The 18,865-nt window shown below is 39.9% G+C and overlaps 1 protein-coding gene across 4 annotated transcripts in view; it reads left to right on the forward strand.

Annotated features, from left to right (window-relative positions):
• The first annotated feature begins 871 nt into the window (after positions 1–871).
• cramp1 (cramped chromatin regulator homolog 1) overlaps positions 872–18,865 on the forward strand; it is a 69,380-nt gene continuing 51,386 nt past the window's right edge. Inside the window, exons 1-4 of one of the 4 annotated variants that reach the window (XM_033040375.1) lie at positions 872–1,253; positions 3,885–4,162; positions 17,330–17,529; positions 18,178–18,331. In XM_033040375.1, the coding sequence (XP_032896266.1) occupies positions 1,222–1,253; positions 3,885–4,162; positions 17,330–17,529; positions 18,178–18,331 (664 nt within the window). In that variant the 5' untranslated portion in view covers positions 872–1,221. The other 3 variants (XM_033040376.1, XM_033040377.1, XM_033040374.1) reach the window with 3 other exon arrangements.

An 18,865-nucleotide genomic window follows, 5' to 3' on the forward strand; every position in this document is an offset into this window, starting at 1 on the left:
AGCAGAGCCAGGATTTATGAAAAGGAAGGTCTTGACCCGAAACGTCACCCATTCCTTCTCTCCAGAGATGCTGCCTGGCCCGCTTAGTTACTCCAGCTTTTTGTATCTTTCTTTATGAAAAAGAAACCATGTAACCCACAGAATAAATAAGGTTTGACTATTTGATGTTCAGTGGTTGAACTTCCAGAACTTCCCTTTAATGTTGCGTCATAGATGAGATTATTGGGTGGGGGCGAGAAAAGAGTGCACGGTATTTAGAGCAAAGGTCTTTGATTTAGTGAAAATCTGGGGTGGATTGAGGCCTGGTTAATGGTCAGAAAACAGATGTTCAGAATAAATGAGTAATTTCCAGGTTGGGAGGCAGTGGCAAGTGGGATCGGTACTGGGGCCTCAGTTGTTCACAATCTTGTTCTTTCAAAATAAAGACACTTGCATTAAATACATTCTGAAAAACTTTCTGAACAATGAAATTGCTTTATACATATAGTTATCTTGGTAAAAGGCAGTGCTGTTGAACCCAAAGATTATAGAGGCTCCTCTATAATCTTTGGTTGAACCTGTGTGAGATGTTACTGTCAGAAGTACCTTCATTAACCAGCTGGAGGCGCTCCCTGCTCCTCCTGCCCCAGGTCACTGAACTCTGTCTGATCTTCAATGTTTGTGGGAGGGAAGGGGGCGGGTCAGTTGGGGGGAGGAGAGGATTTGATTGGCTGCTGCGCCTGCTCATCAACGAGCCTGACCTTGTCACCCGGAATTGACTTCGGGCGGGCAACGACGTCGCTGCCGTCGGGTGGGCGGGCTCACGCTGTGATTGGTCGAGCCCGCTGCCACTCACCCGTTGCCCCGACGCCTTGAGCGTCACGTGTGCCCGGCGGTCCAATGGCGGGGTGCAGGGGCGGGTTCCGGCGACGCGGCGCCGGGTAACAGCGGCTGCGGGTGGACGCGAATGAAGCGGGGAGAGGATGTGAAGGGGCAGCGGGGCGCCTGACAAGTGGAGGCGCCGGCCCGGGAGCCTGAGCCTGAACCTGAACAGAACGGGGCTGTGTTGCTGGAGAGGGGGAAGGCAGGCAGGAAGGAGGTCCAGCGGGCCCAGGAAACGGCGGCGTCCCTGGAAACGGCGTCCCCCTGCTACTCTCCCCCCGGCGACCACACTCACTCTCTCCGCTAACTACCCAGGACCAACAACATTGGCTCCAACAACATCAACCCGGAGGCGTGTTGATGCCGTGGATCTCGCTTCCCGATTTGTGCGTGTAGGTATAATCTATATATATAATTGGAACAATAACAAGTTGACACTGAGCACTAACATAGCTGTGCATGGGGTAGATACTTTTGTACTTGCTGAACGACTGCATTCATGTTTACCTTACAGTGATGAAAGCGACAGCAATCCTAGTGAGTGTTTCAATATGACGTTGAAACAGGTTTCCTACCTCAAGTGTGGTTGAGGTTTGACATCTTTGTCTTTACTATTGACGTGACTATCACTTAGTTTTTAATGAATATTAGTTGAATGGAGCGATTACAATGCTGTATCAATTATTTAATTCCATGCCTTTGGTGAGTTGTCTGTTGTCATCTATCCAGTATTTCTTTATAGTTAATAGAAAAACGAACATGCCTTTCGACAAAACAAAAACGATGACAATTTGTCTACGTGGATTTTTCTAGTTTGTTTGGTAAAGATTTATTGTAAACGAAATGTGAGCACCTTGTACCTTATTGGGTTCCAGGTGAGAGGATTGTCAGGGCTCAGAAACGTTTGATAGTCTGAATTGCTTGTCAGCTTGAGTTGGAAGTGTCATGATCATGTGTCATTTGGGGACAGAAACATTGATGGTGATGAATGTCACAGATTGTTTTCACCAGATTGGAAATAAGGCTTCCTTATGTATCAGAATCTTATACGCTTCGGGGTGTTTCATTGGAGAAATTTTTCAAACAATGTTCTTGTACAATAACTTTGCATTGGTAGAATATTTCAATAGTCTTTTGCGCAGTGAGTTGTCAGAGAAAATTGCATTACATCAGGAATGATATAATAATAGATTTTTTTGATGGCCATTTTGCACTGTTGAACTTTGGAGCAAACATCATTAGGACAAGGTGCAAACTGTTATTTAAATATGATTTCTTTATCACCAATAGACTAGTCATGGTACCCTAATGTTAGTAAAAGGTTATAATATGAGAAAAAATATTTTTGTTGTAATAGGATGATATGTATTGCAAATTATTTAACTGGAACATGAGTTACAAAATCAAAGTGGACTTTATGAATAGCTTTACGCTATTTTACAGTGAATATATTAAGTAGTTTTTTCAGCATAAATAATATAGTCTACATTTATGCTTTAAATCAATGTTATTCACAGATGTACATCCACGAGCATTCATCTTGTAGAAACAGCACCTTTTTAAAAATTAGAAACAGCACCTTTTCCATAAAGTTGACCACCAATTCACTATAGTTTTGATTACATAAGAAAAACACTTTGCCCAATCCAACAAATAGTATATCACAGGATTTGATTACTTGTGCTTGCAAAATACCCTTTTTGGTTTATCTTTGCTTCTATAGAACATGACTTGTTTTTATTAAAGACCAACAGTTCCATTTTTAACTATTTAAAATGTTAAACCTTATGGTGGAAGTATGCTTTTACACTGACATTGTTGTTTAAAAATAGATTATTGCACTTTGTGTTTGTTTAATAGTTATACTTTTCATCTGGCATACCAAAAATGTTTACATTGAAATGCAGAATCGGTTGAGTAGCACACTCATAAATCTTTGCTTATTCCATACAAAATGTTAGTTCCTTTAACTATAGAATGGATAAGGCATAAAGTATTTAGAATAGTTACTTTTCTAATCAGACTTCAAACATTGAGAAGTGCTTGAGATCAATGAACGTGAGTAACTTTGAGAGGCAACTTCTGCCTGTTTGATGGCTAGATTTTATTTTATGTGACTATATTTTAATAAACTCTCATATAATATATCTTCTTAGATTCAAAAATATATAATTTGGTTTGATCTTGTTGGTAATGATGCGTTTCTATCCACGGCAGTTTGTGCTGAAGTTTGGGGAACAGCTGTGGTGACGTAGCGAGCAAAGTTCAGAGAGGCAGAGAGAGGAGTGAGAGTGGAGTTGGTGACATTTGTGTTTTGGATTAAAAGCTGCTGAGGTGCTGGAAAGAGGGGAGCAGCCTGTCTGTCCGGGTCTGCTGGCGGGAGGATGGCATGAAATTGGGGGTTGCGGGGTTTATTTCTGTGAGTAGATGTGTTTGTAATTTCGTTGTGGCGAAGGGAGTTGAAGCCCGAGGAGAGAAGAGAGGGGGAAAGAGAGCAGCCACTTTCTGAAGCTGGAAATATGAACCTTTGGCCGAGGAGACCCCGCACCAACAGGCCGTGCCCATGGTGAGAAGGAAGAAGACAGTTTCGGCTGCCGAGGACCACCAGAATGGGTATGAACAGGAGGGATAGACGCTTTATTCCGGCCGAGTGTGTGGAGGTTTCAGCTGCTCCCGGCCGACATGTCGCGGGTTTGGAGTGAAGCTCAAGGGGAAGGAGGAAGACATTAACGCTACGAGATACTGCAACTCTCTCAACCCGAACACCTTCAAGAGTCGAAGAAAAACCCTTTCCCCCTCCGGCTGCGTCCGAGACTCCGCTTCAGAACCCCAACCTGGACGAGGAGAACAAAATTTTCAGCGGGTGGTTGCGGGACAGCGATCGGGGGATCAGGAGAAAAACAACGGCGGCCATGTTGGAAAAAATGTTTACAGTTGCAAGTTGTGAGGCTTTAGAAATATAGAAATAAAAAAGCTTTAAAGTATGTATTTTACTGATTTTTGCCTTGTTTTGTGTTCTTCAGAATGACGGCGAAATGTGCGGAGGTGAACAGCGATGATGGGCTGAGAAGAGTGTGTAAAAGAAGTGGTGACGAGGAGAGTGCTGAAGGAGATGGGGAGAGTGAAGAAGGAGGCTGCAGATCTGAACACAGCACAAAGAGAGAAGATACTTCAGCAGCTGCCACCAGTCCAGATCAGCATCATTTCTTAAGATCCAGTGTGAGACCTCCCAACAAGAGGTTAAGGAAAGATCCAGTTGCTTCTCATGGATCCAACAGCTTCCAAAACAATAAGGGAAAAGGTAAAATGATGGTTCAAGCCAGTTAAAGTTTGGTGACAACAAACACATTAGAGTTCTACAAGGGTAAAATGTTTTTATCAAGGCTATTTCAACAATTTCTCATTCTTTATGGCAAAAGTGGTTATAGCCAAGATTCCTTTAAATAGGTTTTGTATATATATATTGATGCATTACTTTCTGTACGCAACCTGCAGCTATAGCAGCCTGTATGTTCACTGCTTTGCAATGGAAGTCACTTAAGGAATAACATTTAATTCTCTTCACTGGGGAAGCTATATTCCACATTACTGGCATATGTACCTGATTCCCAAGAATATAATTCATAAACAAATCACTTTAAATTTAATATACTATAGGAGTTTTTTCAGCATATAACTTGTTCTTTGAGTGGAACGGCATTGTAGTTGATGCTTATGTGAAACGGAACCTGAATTACAGAAAGTAGGTTTGGTACAGTTTTTCAAATAATATATTTATCTAGTTTTTAAAACACTTATACAATTCAATTTTTTACCCCTCAGTTACTGTAATTTTTATTTGACTTTTTCCGCAAATGGTGCATTTCTTACTCCACTCAGTGCATGATCACAGATTTGAAGTGTTTTGTGGGTAACGGCCAGAAGTATATGCTCTATCATTGGCCATAGGTGACCAACCCGTGTTGTTTCACTTGGTATAACACAGGAAAATGTGCATAGACACTTTAAGAAAACATTGTAATACTACATCTCTGAAATCTAAAATTAATTCTACATATTCATCTATTTCAGACATCGCCACCTCTAGCATGCTGACAATAATTCTCGTCAGTTAATTTGTTAATAGAAAAATAATTTGATTGTGCAGTGTATGATATGTCATAAAGGACTGAGGTAAAACAGTAAGGATTTGCACTATTTATTGTGCAAAACATCCAGCTGTTAAATTCTCCATAGTGGCCTTCTGTTAAGTGCACAATTACATTATTCAGATGTAATTCATTAATCTGATTTCAATGCCATTTGATTTAAGTTTTAACTTGAGGTTATTTAATTTGAGAATATTTGGCCATGGCTCAAAAATAACTTGCAATATAATTTAAATGTGACAGTGATTTCACTCATAACAAAATTGTATTTTTAAACGAAGAGTAACTAAGTGTAATAGAGTATTCTTTTAAATAACATTTAATACTTAGTGAGGTCTATTCTACATTGGAGAGACCCAACGTAGATTAGGTGATAACTTTGGCCAAGTAACTCGGTCTATAAATGCAGCTGTGAACTTACTGTTTCCTGTCACATTAATTTTCTGTCCTGATCCCACTCTAACTTCCCTGCCTTCAACGTTCTTTAATGCTCTAACTATGCCTAATGTAAGCTCGAGAGACAGCACCTCTTCTTTCATCTGGGTACATTACAGCCATGTGGGGAGAATGTTGAATTGAACAGTTTCAGATAACTTTATTTCTCACTTTCCACAGATATGGTAGTACTTTCCATTTCAGTTTAATCCATTTCTATTTTCTGTCTCCAAAAGTCATATTTTTAAAGTAATGATCACCTTGAAAACATTACTCTGCACTCTTATCACAAACATTCTTTCTGTCTCCTTTTTCTACAATTTTAAATCTGCTTGTCTTCTCATTTCACCAGTTCTGCTAAAGGATCCTGAGCTCAAAATGTAAATCCTATTGCTTTCCCTCCTGATATTGCCTGACCTGCTGTGCACCTGATTTCTGATTTGGATTTCCACCACCTGGAGCTTTTCTTTGCTCTGATTTAGATTAGATGAAGAGCGTTGTTATCTAACATCAGAGTTTGAACATTGAAACATCCCAAATTATTGTAATTTCATTATTTTTGTTGTAGTTTACCTTCATGGTGTTTTGGATTAGTATGTGGAATCCTTCCCCAAACCCCTCTTCTTCTTGCGTATGATGATAGAATCCTGCCTTAGAACATTTTATGACCATAGAAACCCTCTTGATTACAGTCTACCCTTATTATTATGGACTTCTTCATTAGGAATTTTTGTTTAAGCCATCCCCACAGTAATCAGCTGCTGCTGTCTCTTCTAAGAACACAGGCTGCTACTTATACTGCAGGAGGTTACTGAAACATAGAAACATAGACATAGAAATTAGGTGCAGGAATAGGCCATTCGGCCCTTCGAGCCTGCACCGCCATTCAATATGATCATGGCTGATCATCCAACTCAGTATCCCGTACCTGCCTTCTCTCCATACCCTCTGATCCCCTTAGCCACAAGGGCCACATCTAACTCCCTCTTAAATATAGCCAATGAACTGGCCTCGACTACCCTCTGTGGCAGAGAGTTCCAGAGATTCACCACTCTCTGTGTGAAAAAAGTTCTTCTCATCTCGGTTTTAAAGGATTTCCCCCTTATCCTTAAGCTGTGACCCCTTGTCCTGGACTTCCCCAACATCGGGAGCAATCTTCCTGCATCTAGCCTGTCCAACCCCTTAAGAATTTTATAAGTTTCTATAAGATCCCCTCTCAATCTCCTAAATTCTAGAGAGTATAAACCAAGTCTATCCAGTCTTTCTTCATAAGACAGTCCTGACATCCCAGGAATCAGTCTGGTGAACCTTCTCTGCACTCCCTCTATGGCAATAATGTCCTTCCTCAGATTTGGAGACCAAAACTGTACGCAATACTCCAGGTGTGGTCTCACCAAGACCCTGTACAACTGCAGTAGAACCTCCCTGCTCCTATACTCAAATCCTTTTGCTATGAAAGCTAACATACCATTCGCTTTCCTCACTGCCTGCTGCACCTGCATGCCTACTTTCAATGACTGATGTACCATGACACCCAGGTCTCGCTGCATCTCCCCTTTTCCTAGTCGGCCACCATTTAGATAATAGTCTGCTTTCCTGTTTTTGCCACCAAAATGGATAACCTCACATTTATCCACATTATACTGCATCTGCCAAACATTTGCCCACTCACCCAGCCTATCCAAGTCACCTTGCAGTCTCCTAGCATCCTCCTCACAGCTAACACTGCCCCTCAGCTTAGTGTCATCCGCAAACTTGGAGATATTGCCTTCAATTCCCTCATCCAGATCATTAATATATATTGTAAATAGCTGGGGTCCCAGCACTGAGCCTTGTGGTACCCCACTAGTCACTGCCTGCCATTGGGACGCCAGATGGCACAATGGGCTAAGTGTTCGGCTGGCGACCGGAAGGTAGCCGGTTCGAATCCCGCTTGGAGTGCATACTGTCGTTGTGTCCTTGGGCAAGACACTTCACCCACCTTTGCCTGTGTGTGAATGTGTGTGAGTGATTGGTGGTGGTCGGAGGGGCCGTAGGCGCAGAATGGCAGCCACGCTTCCGTCAGTCTGCCCCAGGGCAGCTGTGGCTACAGAAGTAGCTTACCACCACCGAGTGTGACTGAGGAGTGAATGAATAAAGCGATGTAAAGCGCCTTGAGTATTAGAAAGGCGCTATATAAATCCCATCCATTTTATTATTATTGTGAAAAGGACCCGTTTACTCCTACTCTTTGCTTCCTGTTTGCCAGCCAGTTCTCTATCCACATCTATACTGAAGCCCCAATGCCGTGTGCTTTAAGTTTGTATACTAATCTCTTATGTGGGACCTTGTTGAAAGCCTTCTGGAAGTCCAGATACACCACATCCACTGGTTCTCCCCTATCCACGCTACTAGTTACATCCTCGAAAAATTCTATAAGATTCGTCAGACATGATTTACCTTTCGTAAATCCATGCTGACTTTGTCCAATGATTTCACCACTTTCCAAATGTGCTGCTATCCCATCTTTAATAACTGACTCCAGCAGTTTCCCCACTACCGATGTTAGACTAACTGGTCTGTAATTCCCCGTTTTCTCTCTCCCTCCCTTCTTAAAAAGTGGGGTTACGTTTGCTACCCGCCAATCCTCAGGAACTACTCCAGAATCTAAAGAGTTTTGAAAGATTATTACTAATGCATCCACTATTTCTGGAGCTACTTCCTTAAGTACTCTGGGATGCAGCCTATCTGGCCCTGGGGATTTATCGGCCTTTAATCCATTCAATTTACCCAACACCACTTCCCGGCTAACCTGGATTTCACTCAATTCCTCCAACTCCTTTGACCCGCGGTCCCCTGCTATTTCCGGCAGATTATTTATGTCTTCCTTAGTGAAGACGGAACCAAAGTAGTTATTCAATTGGTCCGCCATATCCTTGTTCCCCATGATCAACTCACCTGTTTCTGACTGCAAGGGACCTACATTTGTTTTAACTAATCTCTTTCTTTTCACATATCTATAAAAACTTTTGCAGTCACTTATACTGCAGGAGGTTACTGAAATTGACAAGCAATTGCTTCGATCGACACTTGCGCAACGATACTCTATTAAACAATGTAGCAAACAGCCTTTAGTATTTTTAGATTGCAGTAACAAAAGTATATTTTTAGCTGTTTAAAAAGTACCTTATATTTAAAAACAACCCGTTTCACGGAGAAACCCGTACTTGGTTAAAGCGGACAATCGGCATTAATGGACACCATTCCCCCATGTTCGGTTACAAAGAAGGTTATCTGTACGTTAATACTAAATTCCATGCTCTTGAATTAAAACAGTCTGTTCTTTCCAAGTGACCGTTAAGTTATCTTACTAAATTCGTAATAAATATGTAATGTTAATGAGTGACTGCCCGACAGTTGTTTGCTCTTATCCATTTATTCTATATCATTCATATCATGTTGTAAGTCCATATAAACTAGTAAGTTTTGGGATCATGACAAGAATGCTAGTGTGATTGGAAATGGAACATTTACTGGCCAATGTATTCACATATTGTGATATTGGTTGCTTGTTTCTTTGATTTAGAAGGACTTTGATTTAATTACATTTATTTTCTAAGGACTAAGTTTTGTAATGACATAATTTGATTTTTGTGGAGAATTGGAAACAAAACAATTTGTTGCCTATAACAAACTAAATCAAGCAGGTTACCTTCAGAAGTCTGAGAAATGCCAATATTTCAATGAGGGTTGGTGATGTGACTGTTAGATCTATTGCTTCTTTGCTTTGTAGTTAGGTTATCAGTTGTAACATGCCAGAATTGATTATTATTGGATATTTACATGGCACTAACACCAGACATGCTGAACGTTAGCCTATCTTGCCCAAGCCATTGGTTACGAACTTTGCAAACCTATGGTTATGATCGGCTTCCACGCTGCACCAATATCCCTCTATTTCTTCTTCCTCATACCTAACTGTCTCTGGCACAAAGGTGCCATCTATTTCAAGCAACTCCTATGATAGTGAGGTCCTATAACTGCAAATAAATCCCTGAATTTTGTATTTGATCTGTTACTGGTATTCTCATGTTGTTTTATTCTAGTGCATAATGAACAACCTTTTTCAGACTCGTAGATAAGTGAAGCAGCCTCCACACTATCAAACTCTTTATTTATTGTGCTAAATAACTCTTATCCAGTCTTCTCTTTTGATGAGAAAAGTGGTCCAGCTGTTGGTGAATGCAGAATTCTGCTAAATTCTTTACATAACATTTTTGTATCATCGAGATTGGAATACGCACAATACTTAGCGGTCTAACTAGCGCTTTGTACAAATTTAACATTGCTTCTTGACTTTTGAGGTATAAAAACAAACTCTAGTCCTCTTTATGTCCTTAACAATTTGTGTTGCTGATCTAGTGTTTATGCAGATCACTTGTAATCTCAGCACCCTTTGCATCTGCAGCCCATTAATTTTCTTAATTCTAAGATTCATTCTGCCTTGTGTCTTTAGTTCAGTTAAAGTACATTGACTTTCCGATGTATGCTAAATACCAAGCTGCTACGACAATTCCAGTTGTTTGGCAACTTTTCTTATCTCTGGAGTCTTCATTTTATTAGTGAATGGCCCTCAATTAGTTGAACAGTTAAGCCAAATTAATACACCTAAATACTTGCATACTTGAGCAGACCCGGTGCATTTTATTGTCCTGTTAAACATTTCAGCAAGCATCCACTCAATTGCTTATTTTTGAAGAGACATTCCCGTTACAGTATATGATATGCTGAAGTATTGACTGCAAGCAATACAGATATTGTACTAGAATAAGACAATAATGGTTTTGAAAGTGCACTTTACGGATCATTTCGAATGACTTGCATTTGTAATGTGTAATTGAAATTTGAAGGTGTGAACAAACTTGAAATAGGTTGACTTATTTACACCAGTCACCAATGGCGCTGAAACCACTAGAGCTTAATTCAACTTGAGGTGAAAGCCATTGGTGGAACGATTGCAAATGTGAACCCCTGTAGCGCACAGAGTGGTCCTCATTGGGGAAATTGATTTTTAATCCCTTTGCATTTGTAATCGTTAAATTCATACTGCTTTATAATTTATGTTCCACGATTCAAATTATTTGACAATTTAATATTTAAGAAAGAACTGCAGATGCTGGAAAAATCGAAGGTAGACAAAAATGCTGAGGAAACTCAGCGGGTGAGGCAGCATCTATGGAGCGAAGGAATAGATGACGTTTCGGGTCGAGACCCTTCAGACTGATATGGGGGGGGGGGAAGAAGAAAGGAAGAGGCGGAGATAGTAGGCTGTGGGAGAGCTGGGAAGGGGAGGGGAAGAAGGGAGAAAGCAAGGACTACCTGAAATTGGAGAAGTCAATGTTCATACCGCTGGGGTGTAAACTGCCTGAGTGAAATATGAGGTGCTGCTCCTCCAATTTACGGTGGGACTCACTCTGGCCATGGAAAAGGCCCAGGACAGAAAGGTTGGATTTGGAATTGGAGTGCTGAGCCACCGGGAGATCAGTTTGGTTAATGCGAACTGAGCGGAGGTGTTGGATGAGTGATTGCCAAGCCTGTGCTTGGTCTCACCGATGTAGAGCAGTTGACACCTAGAACAGCGGATGCAATAGATGAGGTTGGAGGAGGTGCAGGTGAACCTCTGCCTCACCTGGAAAGACTGCTTAGGTCCTTGGATGGAGTCGGCGGGGGGGGGGGGGGGGGAGGTAAAGCGACAAGTGTAGCATTTCCTGCGGTTGTAAGGGAAAGTACCGGGGGGGGTGTTTGGGTGGGAAGGAACAAAATGACCAGGGAGTTACGGAGGGAGCAGTCTCTGCGGAAAGCTGAAAACAGGAGATGGGAAGATGTGGCCAGTGGTGGGATCCCGTTGGAGGTGAAGAAAATGTCGGAGGATTATCTGTTGTATGTGACGGCTGGTAGAGTGGAAGGTGAGGACAAGGGGAACTCTGTCCTTGTTATGAGTAGGGGGGGAGGGGCGGGGGGGGGGGGGGGGGGATAGGGAGAACGGAGCTACTGGATATAGCGGAGACTGGTGAGAGCCTCATCTACAGTCGAAGAGGGGAACCCCCGTTCCCTAAAGAATGAGGACATCTCCAATGCCCTGGTTTGGAACACCTCATCCTGGGTGCAGATGCGGTGTAGACGGAGGAATTGGGAGTAGGGGATAGAGTTCTTACAGGAAGCAGGGTGGGAAGAAGTGTAGTCCAGATAGCCATGGGAGTCAGTGGGTTGGTAGTAGATGTTGGTCAGTAGTCTGTTACCTGCGATGGAGATAGCGAGGTCTAGAAATGGTAGAGAGATGTCGGAAATGGTCCATGTGAATTTGAGTGCCAAATGGAAGTTGGTGGTGAAATGGATGGTCAATTTAATATATATTTTTTGTTAAATCATTATTTCTGATGCTTGATGGTTCTAATATGCAATGTTTGTGTATCCACCACATACATTCTAATTGCATTGAAATTGATCTACCTTTGAACAATATGGATATAAAAGTTAGTATTCCTTTTAACTAATTTTACTTAACACAGACATGAAATGCATTTAATGATCTCATTTGTATCAGATAGTTTCTCACTTGTGAGAACAGCAGGAGCTGTTTGTAAATTGTCTGAACTTCTGAAGTTGTATATAGTTGGCTTTGTCTCAGAATTAGACAATTTTTAGGGATGTTATAAGAAATTATACCACGTACAAAATAAAAACTGTTGCAGGTAAGTTGCATATTTATTTTATGCTATGCATCCATGCTGTTGCAGTTTTTTTGAACATTGTATTCAATCCTTACTTTCAAAGGCTTTTAAAAATTCAAAAATGCCCAGCTATAATAAGGGTCCACATAGGAGCTCTACGGAAAGTGATAGAATGTTTGTAATTTTATTGTGGTTCAATTTGTATCCAAATAATTTTGCTTCCTAAATTAAGCAAAGGTGCTGAATAGCATTTTCTTGACATCATACACTCTTGGCCAAGGTGTAAGAAAGAATAAAACAGAGTAAGCTTCAAAAATGTTCCAATAATCTATATTAACCTCTAAAAGAGTACTTTATTCTGACCAAGTATGAATTCCTGCTGCTAGCTATGCTTATAGCTTCCCTTAGTGAGAGTTACATGTAATGTCTGGAAGCACTTTTGTAGAGCAGATTTATGCTCTCAGGAACTGGTCTGGGACTACTCTTAATAATTAGGGTCCTAATAGCTGTTAGAAGGAAGCTTTTGTATCATCGCCTAAACTCCAATTCAAAGCCATGTTTCAAATAAATATGCCAATCATTGTACCACCTGAGTGAATTTAGGAATATAATTCTTCAATAAACACTAAATACTTTAAAATGTCCCTACTGCTTTTGAATTTGCATTATTGGTTTCGTTAATGTCAGATTTTGAATTCTGTGTATGAAAATATTAAAATGATGTACTTCGAGGAACAGATTACAAACCGTTACATTAATGCACTCAGTTGGTTCTGAGGTTTGATTTAAAACTACAACCTGTTCTAAAATATATTCCATGGTTACGCATTCATCATGTTTATTTACCTGTTACTACTTGGCAAAACAATGGGCAATGTAATTTCTATTTTGCTGCTGCTCCTGAATTTGCTTTATTGAGGAATATGTTACAAACCGTTACATTATTGCATTCAATTGCTAATGAATATGCTTGAACAGAAATCTAACATGATCTTTCTGCAGCTTTGATACTGGGTTTCTTTTATAATAAAGGATTTATAGCTATTGTTGCCACACAAGCAATCAGTTGTAATTATCAAAATAATGAAACCATGCAATTTCTGAACTAGAATACATATCCTCTGGTATTAAAGACGGCATATTTTCTTAAATCCACCAGAGGTTTAAAATTCAGAAGGATAATCATTTGAGAGTTATGGATAAAGGTGATTTATTCAGTTGTTTACATACACATTGCTTAAATATGCTTTTTTTAAATAATGATCTTCATTAAAAATGATATTTATGATCAAGTTTAAAATATACTATAGTCTGCCTGACCTGATGTGTTTAATGTGAGTGTGACTGGTGCAATCTGAACAAGACAGGTGCAGACTTGCTGCATTTTCTTTATGAATTTGGAGTGTTTTTTTTGTTATTTTTGCAAACTAACTAATTAATTGTACTGCCTGTGATTTGTGGTTAAAAAATAACTTTTTTAAAAATCATAATAAATACAAAATATTGTAAATGCTATGTATCCAAAATAAAATTGATGTTGGAAATATATGGCAGATTATCCAAATTTAAAGTAAGAAATACTTCTCTATGCTGTTGAGAAGTACAATTCCGTCCCTCTTTTTACAGATGTCACCCTGTGTACCATTTTCTGCTTTTATTTTGCATTATAGTTTGTTAATCTGTGGTTTTGTTAGCTATTGCTACTGATGTCAGTTCTACCTATTCTTATGGTGGTTCGAGATCTTTGCTTTAATTCTCTAATCTGCCTTTGTTTCTGTAATCCAGTAACCTGTTTAGTCCAGAAATTTGAAACAACTTGCATGTGTATATTGTCAGTCAACATAGCAAAATGTCCAACAGTATTCAGAGGAATGCTGTTGGACAAAGAATTAACTTCATCCTACATAAGGTATTAGGGCAGATGAGCAAATGCTTGGTCATGGAATAATGATTCGAGTAGCTTGTAAAGTAGAAGGAAGGGTATTTTGGAACTCTGGCAGCTGAAGATGTGGCCACTAATGGAGCAATTAAACTCTGGTGAACAGGTGAAACACATGTCAATACAGATTAGACTGGGCTACATTGAATCTTCAGAATACCTTGGACTGCTATTTCTTAAAAAAAATAAGATTTGGGCCACTACGTTGCACTTTGTTTTTGTAATTGACACTTGAGCTTCTCGGGCTGCAACTGGAAAGCAACCTTGATGTTCTTATTTGGGATTTATCCACCAGTGCGTCTAAGCTTTCAGACTATACCATTCCTAGCCTTGAAGGCTGTAAATGGAAAAATTCGCAAGTAGAAAAATGCGTGGAAATAAAGCAGACTGCTGGCCTGTAATGTTATGCAAGGTCCAATGGTTGAAATCTGGGAACTTTTGCTCTAGATTTCCCATCTAAAATTCCTTATTTTTCAGACGGCTTTGACCAAATATTGCTGTGTCTCAAGTATGTGCTGGGGCTCGAGCTTTTAATGGCTGAGTAAGCAAAAAGAAAGAAACAGGAACTGACACTGGGGGGGAAAAAAACGCTTTGCTTTTCTTAAGTATATTACCATTTAAAAATAATTCATGTGACAATTTATAGATTCCAACCACAAGTAACTGCATTTGTAACCCATCTGCCTGAAAAAAATTGGTAACTAAAAATAGTAGCCGCTTCAAACAAAAGTAAAAGTGTTATTTTGCTAACATCAGCAATTGTATACTCTGCAAAAAAAATCCATAAGCTTTACCTAATGGCGACATTCAGCATCATTATTCTGATTTGATTTTTGGTGCTAGAATAGCACGGGAGTTTACAATGAGGCCATTTTTTTTCAATGATTAATTGGCCCACTGTAGTTAGGCAAGATATAATTTCATACGACTTTTGACACTCAGTTTGGTCAGCAGTTGTGTTAACACTGTTTCCTCTAAGCCTTGTGCTGCTGAAATCATGCGTTTGCATCTTCGGTCAAAACTCAATGTTTGAAAGATAAGAAAATCTGAGGAGAGATGTGGCCATATCCATCTTAAAAAAATCATATCAAAATATAGATTTTTAAATAATTGAAAATTCTGGAAATATCAGCAGGTCAGGCAGCATCTACTGAGAGAGAAATAGTTAGCAATCATAAAACCCCATGGGCTGAAAATTGGAAACTGCTCTAAACTGGTCAACATTAATTCAATACTTACCTGATGCATTGGACCAAACATTGATTGTATCTAAAATGTATCCCTGAATTGTTAACCCTGATTCTCCTTCCACAGCTGCTCTGTGACCTGCTGAGGTTTTCCAATATTTTTTGTTTCTACTTTAGATTTCCAGCATCTGCAGTGTTTTGATTTTCGAAGTATTTAAAAATCTGTTTTTGAATGTTGAGAAGTGTGAAATTCCCATTAATAAATTTTACATAGTGAATTTCCTGAAGTGAGTGAATATATAATTTGGTGAATGACTGTAGGGTGGCACGGTACTAAAAATTATAATATGCTAAGTTTGACGATTACATATATGCATCCAATAAGTTCTTTGTAATTTGTTTCATACAGGTGCACTGTCGATTTTCCGGCACACTTGCCATATTAACCATTTTGCACGGTTCGGCAGAGGGTACAGCCTTGGGCAGCCGAGATCCCCAAAGTCAGCCGCTGGTCTACTACGGGAATGGCCCGGCCAGAGAAGGCAGATCCGGAGTTCCAGGGCCCCGGCTGCAGCCGGCAAATTCGACCCGTCGATTGGCCACGGATGTCGGCTAAGGGAACGGATCTGCCGACTCCTGCCGGGACGGTATTCCAGTGCCTTGGACATAGGGGGGGAATCGGCATGGAAGTCCCGATGAATTTGATAATGTACGCCTCACCCAGCCTAGGAAACATTTTCAATGTTTCAAATGCGCTCTCGAGATATTGTCCGGATTAAAGGAGGTGCCGGAACCACCAGTTGTTGGAAAATCGGTGGTGGACCTGTACTATGCATAAACATGGAAATGATGGCTATTTTGGCCTTGAAGTATGATTTAGGATGTAATATGACTGTAAATTTGTTGTAATGTACCAGGGATTATTTGAGGACCCTTGGGAATGCTTTATTGGTTATTTAGATTTAAGGGCTCACTTTTATTGGTTAATGTTGATCCCTGTCAGTGCAGATTGTGATACTGACTACTCACTCATCAAGAACAAGGTAAAGCTACTCCCACATATTATACATACGTCCAAACAGAAAGGCCAGCCCTATATCAACATTTCCATTTCATGTTGGTGAACTTCACCATTTATCAGAACTGCTCATCCAAGCACTCTCAACTCTGGACCCTCCAAGGAATACCAACAAAGCCCGGAAATCTTTGAAAACGGTCATCTATGAGGCAGCATCATTTGCCTTCGGAAAAAAAAAAAGTAAGAATACTGACTGGTTTGAGGTTTCACTTGGATGAAACATCACCCATCAATGAAGCTAAATTCTCTGAGCACCTCGCATGAGGTACAACCCAACCACAACACGCAAAGAGGCCAAAAGCTTGCTAAAACAGCCAGACAGAGAGCAGCAAGACATTATGCATATAGGTAATGAAGGGAATTGTGCAAAGAAATCCAAATTGCAAGCGACTGGAAATCATTGTGCCATGTACAATGGCATAAACCGAGCAATAGATCCAACACTCCAAGATTGCTCCTATGAAATCTGCAGAAGGCACCATCATCACTGGTTATCAAAAATTGCGGCAGGATCTTGATCAGTTGGGCTAAGGAATGGTTGATGGAGTTTAATCTAGAGAAGTGTGAGGTGTCAGGGCACTGAGGAATGTAGAGCAGAGGGATCACCCTCCCCACAATCAGTCTGAAGAAGGGTCTTGTCCTGAAACATCACCCTATCCGTGTTCTCCAGAGATGCTGTCTGACCTGAGTTACTCCAGCACTGGCCTTTTCTGATAATTTCCTAGCTTTTATACTTCAATATTTCACCTGCTTTTGACAAACTTGCTTCCCTATGGGATTGAGTTGCTGATTATGTGTAATAATAATGGCTATTACTTTTCAAAGAATCAAATATTCTATGAAGCTGATCTACATAATCTCTTTTGGTCATTGGACCAGGAATCTTCTTGGAATTAGTTTGTTTAGATGTCTTTGACTGCACTTTTATTTCTGAATACGTTTTACTCTACTAACATTTTTTCTTTCAATAGGTCTTGAGGGGAGTTCTGCTGCTTCTGGTTATGCGTCTGGCATTACTGTGGGCAGTGCAGGTGGAAGCAGCAAAACCACAGCAAAGAGTTTATCTGCCATATCTGGAGAAAAAGAGGAAGGGAACAAGAAGAAAGTTCGAAGGCAGTGGGAGTCGTGGAGTGCCGAGGATAAAAACTCATTTTTTGAAGGGTTATATGAGGTGCGTGGTTTCCAGGGGTTGAGTTGAAATGTTCATTTGATTAGTGACATTTAGTACTAAAGATATAACACTGCATTACATGCTATTTAAAATCTGATTAACAATTAAACGTCTTTTTCATTGAGTTACAAGGTTTTGTCACAAAATAATTCTTTAATTTCCACTGTTTCCCAAAAGAACATTCCCCAATAATGAAATGATGAAAACATTACAAAAGTCCTGAGAGATAAAAATGATACCATGACTTCTGAAGTCTACAAAACTTTGTATTATACATGACCTTGAAAAGTAGCACCGTGTTTGTGGTTTGCATTAGGGTTACAAACAATTTGGGTGGGAACAATTTGGGCGATGTTACAGAAGTAAATAGCTTTGGCAATATTATGAATGTGTGGTCTGAATCTCCTCTTTGTACAAATTATAGGAAAATTGAAAAAAGCCAATGTAGTCCAGAAAACATGGCGGACAGGGATGAGTCCATGGCTGGGACCAGATTTGTAGCAGGGATTTTACTTTTATCAGATGCTCTCTTTAGCTCCTGAATGGTTGTTCGTTCAGATTAAATCCAAAAGTCTAATTTGAATTTTACTTGCATCTTTCCATTTATATGGACACCATCATAAAATTTATTTTTCATTAATTTTGTAGCATGGAAAGGATTTTGAAGCAATACAGAATAACATAGCTCTAAAGTACAAGAAGAAAGGGAAGCCAGCAAGTATGGTGAAAAACAAGGAGCAAGTTCGGCACTTCTACTATCGTACTTGGCACAAGATCTCCAAATACATCGACTTCAATAATGGTGAATTCAGGGTCTAAGGGCACATTTCATTCTTGGACATGTTTTGTTTTAGGTTCTCTCTGTGTGATGCAGAATTTCTTTTTTCTTTTTTTTTAATGGAATGCAAGAAATTCCTTAGTTAAAATCTCCAAAGAGTATTACTCCAGTTATGATCCTAATTTTCTTTTTTATACGTTGACATTATATGTTCTGATCAGTGTCTTTAAAAAGTAAGGCAGGGATAGGAGAACAAGGATAGGTGACGTTTTGGGCCGGGACCCTTCTTCAGACTGATTTTTTGGTGGGGGGGGGGGGGGGGGGGGGGGGGGTGAGAAAGCTGGAAGAGAGGAGACATTTTAAAAAGTAGGATTGCTTTTAAAGTTGCTAAAAATGTGTTTTCTCTCCATATAAAAAGCACCAAATAGTGATTGCCTAATATGCTTCTGTTAAGTAGTCACAAAAAAATATACGGAGATAAATGTTAGTGTGGGTATAAACACTTGAATTATCTGTAGTAATGTACCATTCTCCTGAAAATATTTCACACACAAAATA

The sequence above is a fragment of the Amblyraja radiata genome, chromosome 22 (genome assembly GCF_010909765.2).
Source record: "Amblyraja radiata isolate CabotCenter1 chromosome 22, sAmbRad1.1.pri, whole genome shotgun sequence".
In the NCBI taxonomy this organism is placed as follows: Eukaryota; Metazoa; Chordata; class Chondrichthyes; order Rajiformes; family Rajidae; genus Amblyraja; species Amblyraja radiata.